This window comes from Monodon monoceros, unplaced genomic scaffold (assembly GCF_005190385.1).
Source record: "Monodon monoceros isolate NGI ecotype Baffin Bay Population unplaced genomic scaffold, NGI_Narwhal_1 Super_Scaffold_5, whole genome shotgun sequence".
Classification (NCBI taxonomy): domain Eukaryota; kingdom Metazoa; phylum Chordata; class Mammalia; order Artiodactyla; family Monodontidae; genus Monodon; species Monodon monoceros.
In genome coordinates this window covers 91988099-91996965 of record NW_021703782.1, presented here as the reverse complement: position 1 = coordinate 91996965, position 8867 = coordinate 91988099, and the positions used below count along the sequence as shown (strand labels likewise).

General features: G+C 34.3%; 1 protein-coding gene across 4 annotated transcripts in view; it reads left to right on the top strand.

Moving 5' to 3' along the window:
• PTBP3 (polypyrimidine tract binding protein 3) overlaps positions 1-8867 on the top strand; it is a 101103-nt gene that overhangs the window by 68492 nt on the left and 23744 nt on the right. For all 4 annotated transcript variants that reach the window (XM_029202113.1, XM_029202115.1, XM_029202114.1 and 1 more), the window contains 2 exons: positions 2024-2134; positions 3635-3803. In XM_029202113.1, the coding sequence (XP_029057946.1) occupies positions 2024-2134; positions 3635-3803 (280 nt within the window). The remainder of the gene's footprint in view (positions 1-2023; positions 2135-3634; positions 3804-8867) is intronic.

The following is an 8867-nucleotide window of genomic DNA, read 5'->3' as shown; positions in this document are numbered from 1 at the left end:
TAACCCTGGCCCTGAACTTGTGGTGGGGAAGTATAACAAGTGTTGTAAGAGCATTGGTAACCAGGGGTCTGTCAGGGAACTTTCCCCCAACTCTGTTTATTCCGCTTCTCTAAAGACTCTTTAGAGACGCCTTCCTTGAGCACCCTTGCACCTTCCCAACTTGCATTCCAGTTCACTCTCATCCCTTTCCCTTTTATTTTTAAAACAAAACACTTTTTTATGACCAGACATTGTGATTTATTGGCTTATTTGTTTATCGTCTGTCTTTTCTTATGAGAGCAGAGACTTGTTTCTTTCTTTCTTTTCTTTCTTTGAGGATTTTCCAGGTTATTTTTTTCTGTTATTGATTTTTAGTTTAAATCTATAATTGTTTGAGAATGTACACTGTATGATTTCTATTATTTTAAATTTGTTAAAGTGTGTTTTATGGCTCAGAATGTGTCTATCTTGGTCAATGTTTCATGCAAAATTCAGAATGTGTATTCTATTATTGGGTGCACTGTTCTATAAATGTCAATTAGATCCAGTTGATTGATGATGCTATTCAGTTCAGCTATATCCTTCCTGATTTTCTGACTTCTGGATCTGTCAATTAGTGACAGAGCAGTGTTTTGTCTCCAGCTACAATAGTGTTTTTATAGTCCAGCAGCTTTTTTTCTCAAGTATTTTGATTCTTTTTCATTAAGCACATACATATTAAGGGTTGTTATGTCTTCTTGGATAAATGACCCCTATTATTATTATATACCCTCCCTCTTTATCCCTGATAATTTTTCTTTAAAAGTCAGCTTTGTCTAAAATTAATATAGCTGTACCAGCTTTTCTTAAAAATTAGTGTTAGCATGGTGTATCTTTCTCTCCCTTTAGCTTGAGTCTTTATATTTAAAGTGGGTTTCTGATGAATAACCTGGAGGTGGGTTTTGTTTGTGCTTTTTAAAAAGCGCACTCTGACAGGTATGTATTTTAATTGGCATATTTAGAACATTCACATTTAAAGTGATTTTTTATATAGTTGGACTTATATCTACTAGGTTGGTAACTGTTTCCTACTTGTTTGTTGTTTCTTCCCCCTTTTCTTTCTGCCTTTTTCAGGTTTTTTTTTCCTGTTTCACATTTTGTTTTTTACTAGAATTCTTTAGAGCATTTTTAGTTCACAAAAATCTTGAGCAGAATATATATACCTCCTTACCGCCACAGACATACACAGTTTCCCCTATTATTAACATTAGTATGGTACTATTGTTTAAAATTGATGAGCCCATATTGAGACTCTTGTTACTGTTTTGTTCACTGCTGACTTTCTAGAGCTTAGAACAGTGCTCTATGAGTATTTGATGAATTAATAGAGCATTGAACATTCTCTTGTTCATTTTGTTGAATATTTTGTAGTTTTCCTGTCTATAAAAATTTCAAGTAGATGCTGATTCTCAGGCTGAAATAGTTGATCTGTATGACTCTTCCACTTCCAGGTATATGCTTTGTAACACCAACATCTCATAGCATTAATTAATTCCTGTTGTAACCTCCTGATTCAGTATTGTGCCATTTATGACATGCTATAAAATAGGTTAAATATTTAGTGCCTGTTATGTGTCAGGCACTGTTTTAAGCCATGCACGAGTGTTGAAACATGAACATCTTAGGCTTGATTGAAGTGATTTTGGTACCAATAGTTTTAATAGAGGAAATTATTTTCATTTAAAACTGGGATTCAGGGGCTTCCCTGGTGGCGCAGTGGTTGAGAGTCCGCCCGCCGATGCAGGGGACACGGGTTTGTGCCCCGGTTCAGGAAGATCCCACATGCCGCAGAGTGGCTGGGCCCGTGAGCCATGGCCGCTGAGCCTGCGCATCCAGAGCCTGTGCTCCGCAACGGGAGAGGCCACAACAGTGAGAGGCCCACGTACCGCAAGAAAACAAAACAAAACAAAACAAAAAACCTGGGATTAATGAATCAAGTTGTATTTATAAAGATATGTTAGCAAGTTTTTTCCTTAAATTTAACCTAATGTGAACTTTTTTCCAGATATTTTCTAAATTTGGCACAGTCTTAAAGATTATCACCTTTACAAAGAATAATCAGTTTCAAGCCTTGCTTCAGTATGCTGACCCACTGAATGCACATTATGCCAAAATGGTAATTATGATCTTTTTTTCATTTTTCAGTTGTTAATCAGTCACTTCAGTGATACCAGAGAAAGCCATCATGTCTTCTCCTTTGCTGTAGTTTACCATGTGTTTTTTTTTTGAAAATTGTAATAAAATATACATACTGAAATTTACCATTTTTAAAAGTACTGTTCCATATGCTCTTCTTATAGTCTAAAAATTACTTCTTTCTTCATATGAAATGGTTTCAAATCACCTATCATTTCTCAGATTTCTGGGACTCATTTCTGTTTGTCCTATTTAAAGTCTAGAGTTGAGCACAGTACTTCTGATATAATCTGACTAATAAAGTAGGATTATCTTTACCCTAGTGCCTCATTTACTTATATTAAGTGAGCCAAAGATTGATTGATTTCAATATTTTTGCAACCATATTCACTGTTGAATTTCATTGAGCTCTAAATTGCTAAAGACATTAAATCTTAGGAAATATGCTGCCTTCAATTCATGTTGTCTTCTTGTTAGTACATGAGTGCTTGACTTTTGACAGGATGTAAAACTTCACATTCAGTTTGGTTACGTTTGACCCATCTCCTATTGAGATCTATCCCTAACTCTAATTCTGTCTTGTATTGGTATCTGAATTATTTCTAATTTTTTTCCAAAGATAGGGACTAAGGTTTATAGTACTTTTGTGTATCACAAAGTGTCTAGTTCTTGATTAGGAATAACATTTATATTTGCTGTACCCTCTACCCGCATATATTATTTTGTACCTTTATGATGGCATACTGGTCAATAACTATCATGATAAGTCAGGGGTTTTTGTATATTTGTATGGTTTTTTTTATTGATATTTTTATGTTTTGGTTTCTGGTATCCATTTTTATAAATTGAAGTGTTTATGGAAGTCATAAGTAGCTATAAGTATCCCTTTGGTAAGTCTTTATTATTTTCAAAGGAGGGATTGCTGATTTTTGGTCTTATATCTGATCTGACTCAAAACTTCCCTCAAGTTTATTACTCAAAGAAAATAAACTTAACAAGAAAAACAGTAAGTGGTAGATAATATTTCACATATTGTGGTTCTGACAGGTACCATTTACAAAGGCTTTATTTCATCTTAACCTATATAAAGTACACTAAAATGAATTAAGATGAAATGTAAAATTTAAATATCTTTAAACATTTAAAAAATAATCATCATAATAATTAGTACAATGTACAATAATGTATAATAGTTTTCTAAGCTTATACATAGGAGATCTCCTCTTCCGTTTGCTCTTATCATAGACAGGATAGGGATTATTATCCTTACTTTACAGATGAAAAAACTGAGAAATAGAGATATTCATTTTCTCTCTTAGGCTCACACAGTGACAGAGTTAAAAGTAAACCCAGGTCTTTGGCTTTTAGTTTAGTCCTCTTTGCTTTATGCCTGACTGCCAGTCTGTCAAAGTAGAGGCTACTTGATTTATTATTGTTATTATCTTGTAAAACATCATGCTTTCTTACATGCTTTATTTAGGCTCTGGATGGCCAGAATATCTATAATGCATGCTGCACTCTGCGTATTGACTTCTCCAAGCTTACCAGCCTTAATGTGAAATATAATAACGACAAAAGCAGAGACTTCACTCGCTTAGACCTTCCTACTGGTGATGGCCAGCCATCCCTTGAACCCCCTATGGCTTTCGGTGAGTAGTTCTCTTTTGGGTCACAGAACAAGCTTTCTGAAGGTAAAAGTTTCATTTATTAATCCATATATGTCAGGTGGTTTCTTCTTGGATTCTCTCAGGATTTCTAAAGAAAAGTGAGAATCATGGAACAAAAATGTGTTCATTAATTGAATCTTAATATTAGTAGATTCTATTAGTTGGCAAAAACAAGTGGGTACCTGAAATTGAATTTATTTTCTAACATTAATATTACTCGTTCTTTATAAACCATGCAACCATTTGCTTGAAATTAATAGTCTTATATATTACCACTGGTTTAAATAAGTTGATTTATAGGGTTGGCCAAAAAGTTCCTTTGGTTTCTAAGTACAAATAAAAGACACATTTTTCATTTTCACCAAGAACTTTTTTTGCGGTACGCGGGCCTCTCACTGTTGTGGCCTCTCCTGTTGCGGAGCACAGGTTCCAGACGCGCAGGCTCAGCGGCTGTGGCTCACGGGCCCAGCCGCTCCGCGGCATGTGGGATCTTCCCAGACCGGGGCACGAACCCGTGTCCCCTGATGCAGGTGGACTCTCAACCACTGCGCCACCAGGAAGCCCCACCAAGAACTTTATTGAACAACATATTCACCCTTTTGTTCCACTACCTTCTGCCATTGTTCAGGCAACTTCATAATTCCATCGTCTCAAAACTTTTTATCTTTTTGAGCAAAGAACTGTTCCAGGTGCCTTTTACAGTCTTCCGGGAAATGGAAATTTTTTCCATTAAGAGAATTTTGTAAAGACTGAAATAAATGAAAATCCGAAGGTGCAATGTCTGGTGAATACAGCAGGTGAATCAGAACTTCCCAACCAAGCTGTAACAGTTTTTGTCTGGTCATCAAAGAAACATGTGATCTTATGTTATCCTGATAGAAGATTACGCATTTTTTGTTGACTAATTCTGGACACTTTTTTGTCGAGTGCTGCTTTCAGTTGGTCTCATTGGGAGCAGTACTTGTTGGAATTAATCGTTTGGTTTTCCAGAAGGAGCTAATTAAAATAGAGGACTCCCCCTCCCAATCCCACCATATACACAACATCCCTTTTTTGGATGAAGACTAGCCTTTGGTGTGGTTGGTGGTGGTTCATTTTGCTTGCCCCACAATCTCTTCCGTTTCACATTATCGTACAATATCCACTTTTCATCGTCTGTCTTAATTTGTTTTGAAAACAAAACGTTTTCATTACGTTTAAGTGGAGAATCACATGCGGAAATACAGTCAAGAAGGTTTTTTTTCCGCTTATGTGGAACCCTAACATCAAAGCAATGAACGTAACCAAGCTGGTGCAAATGATTTTCAGTGCTTGATTCAGGTATTTTGAGTATGTCGGCTATCTCCAACATGGTATAACGTTGATTGTTCTCAATTAATGTCTCAAGTGGATCGCTATCAACTCAACTGGTCTGCCCAACTGTGGAGCATCGTCCAGCAAGAAATCTCCAGCACGAAACTTTGCAAACCACTTTTGACATGTTTGATCAGTCACAACACCTTCTCCATACACTGCACAAATCTTTTTGTGTGTTTCAGTTGTGTTTTTACCTTTCTTGAAATAATAAAGTATAATATGCTGAAAATGTTGCTTTTTTTCTTCCATCTTCAATATTAAAATGGCTACACAGAAATTCACCAATTTTGATAAGTTTTTTTTTAAATGCACACTGATCTGATAGCTGTCACAATACAATCTAACAAAACTGTTTCAAATGAAGTTAAAGACAACTAAGTGCTACTAAAGGCGTCTTACAGAAAAAACCGAGTGAACCTTTTGGCCAGCCCAATATAACCAGCAAAATACTGGTGTAAGTGTTCTTGAGAGAAATACTTTTCCTTTTTTAAGTAGTGATACTTTAAAACAAGGACCTAAATTAGTAGTATGTTTTTCCTTTATTCAAAGAAGAGGATTTACAATTTTTTGTTTTTGTTTTTTAAACATCAGAACTTTTCATCTTAACCCTAAGTTTGTGTGAAGTTGCATTTTTGCACTAATAAAAGTAGTCTTCTGTATTACTCATGCAAATGTTGCTTTGGAGAGCTTCCTTCTTTTATTTAAAATTAGTTCTCAATAATTTAAACTTTTAAAATAAACCTTTATGTAAAGGGAAAAGTAGTGGAGAGCCTACTTGGATATATCATTAGGTTAATATACGTTTTGGTTTTGCAACTCTTGAAGTGTGGTTTATTATTTAGTTAAAGTATTTTAATTTTATTACCCTTTGTGATTGATTTTTCTTTCCCAGATGACACCATAAAATATTAGTTGAGACTTCAAGTGATATTTAGTTTATCTTCATTTTATAGGTGAGAAAAAAGAATCCTTAGCCAAATTGTTGTCCAAAATTTTCTAGAAAACAGATGGTAAATTTAGTGTTAAAGCTTTTTGTTATTTATAACTGAAAATGTCAAGTACATTGTTCAGTTCATGTTCCTAAATTGTTAAAGTTTCTGTTTTAGTCTGACCAAATTTTTGTGTTTTATACAGTTGGGCTTCCATATCTACAGGTTTGGAATCTGTGGATTCAACCAACTGCAGATCAAAAATATTTGAGGGAAAAAAATTCCATAATGTTCCAAAAAGCAAAACTTGAATTTACCTTGTACCAGCAACTATTTTACATAGCATTACAGTGTATTTATACCTATTTACATAGCATTTACAACATCCTAGGTATTATAAGCAATCTAGAGATGATTCACAGTATGCAGGAGTATGTGCAGAGATTATATGCAAATACCATACAATTTTATATAAGGGACTTGAGCATCCTTGGATTTTGGTGTCTATAGGGTGGGGGGTTGGGGAGTGTGCTGGAACCAATCCCCTGTGGATACTGAGGGATGACTGTATTTGTTATCAGCCCCTACTCATATGTACAATTTGGGAGAGCCAAAGGTCTTTGTAATTACCATTTTAATAACAAATGATAGAAATTGGGGCTATCACTCAAGTTTGCCAAAACTTGGCTATCAAATGCAGAACTGCACGTATTTCAGTAATTGAATACATACTGTTGGTATAATTATGTTCTGCATTGTGGGAGGAGGACATTTTAAAAACACAATTTAAAATTTTGGTTTCTGAATATAAAATAACCAGAATGTTACCATCCTTTTTTTATCATATTAATAAATCCTTTGTCGTTGCAGAGTAGTGTCTACATTATAAGATAAATAATTCATCAAACAGAGAACAGTACTTTTTTATGTGTTGTGTGAAAGTTTACTCTGCCTCTCACAAATATTTGAACAGTTCACTATTCCCTCTTCTTTTTCTCTTGGCTTCAGAAACACCACACTTCCATGACTTTTTTCCTTACCTCACTGGCTGTTCTTTCTTTTCTTTCTTTTAAAGATTACCGTTTAAAGGTCTTAGGGCTAAGTTGTGAGCATTCTGTCCCTTTTTTAGAGAAATATATTATACCTATAGAAAAGCTTGTAAAACCTGTGAATACAGTTTTAAACACCCATGTAATTACTATCCAGATTAAGAAATAAAATGTTTACACATACTGAAGAAGCACTATTTGTACCCCTCTCATTTATTGTGTTCCCACTCTCCCTGCTCCAAGATAACTGTAGTCTCAAATTTTTGATGATAGTCATGCTTTTGCTTTTCTGCTTTTCCCCTGTGGTTTGGTTTGGTTCTTTTACTACTCATTATGCAGCCCTAAGTGCTAATTTAAAAAATTCTTTTCTCCTATATTTAGAACTTTATCTAAATGGAATCATACTGTTTGTTTTCTTTTGATTCATCCATGTTCACATATGTGGCTATTACTTATTCATTGTCAATACTGTCAAGTGTATAGATTCCCATTGTATGAATATACCACAGTTCGTTTATCTATTCTACTGTTGATAGACATTTGGGTTGTTTTAGTTTGAGGCTATTATGAACAGTGCTGCTGTGAAATTTCCTTGATTACCAATGAGGTTGAACTTACTTTAATTTATTTATTGGCCATTCTCCTTTATGAATTTTCTGTTAATTCTTTTGCCTGTTTTTGTGTTTGGTTTCTTGTCTTTTCTTGTTTATTTGTGGGAATTCTTTATATATCCTAGACACTAGTCCTTTGTTGGTATTATGTGTTGCAAATAATTTCTCTCCGTTTTGGCTTATTGGTTCATTCTCTCCATGGTATTTTTATGTAGTCAAATTTATTTGCCATTTCCTTTATATTTGTGTTTTTGTGTCATGTTTAAGAAATCCTGTATTACTTTGATATTATAAAGATAAATACTTATATTTTAAAGTTGATTGTATTTTAGTAACTTTTTATTGAAATACTTTAAGTTGCAAGAATAGTTCAAAGAATTCCCTTATATCCTTCAGATTCCCCAGTTATTAACATCATGCCACATTTACTTTATCATCTCTCTGTTTATATGTGTGTGTGAGTGTGAGTGTGTGTGTGTGTTGTTGTTGTTTTTTCCTCTGAGTCATTGGAGAATAAGTTGCAAGCATGGTGTCCCTTTTAAATACTCACTGTATATTTTCTAGGAGCAAGGACATTCTTACCTAAATACCGTTATCAAAATCAGGAAATTAACATTCACACAATACTATTATATCTAATCCATAGACCTTTTAAAATTTTTGCCAGTTGTGAAAATAATGTTCTTCATATGAAAATTTTTCTCAGTATCAGGTTAATTTATTTGTCATGTTTCTTGAGAGTCCTTTAATTTGGAACATTTCCTCATTCTTTGTCTTTTATGACCTTTAAAATTTTAGAAGAGTTCAGGGTTGGGTATATAATAGAATTTCTCCCAACATGCATGTCTGGTTTTTTGGCTGAAATAATGTTGTGTCTTTCTCATTTCATCACATCAGGAGACACATAATGCCGCTTTATCCTATTCCTGGTGATATTAACCTTGATCACTTGAGGTGGTTTCTGCCAAATTTCTTCCCTGTAAAGTTACTGTTTTTCTCTTTGTAATTAACAACATATCCTTATAAGGAGGATACATTGAGACTATAAAAATAGCCTGTTTCTTATGACTTTTCACCCTTTAGTTTTAACATCCATTGCTT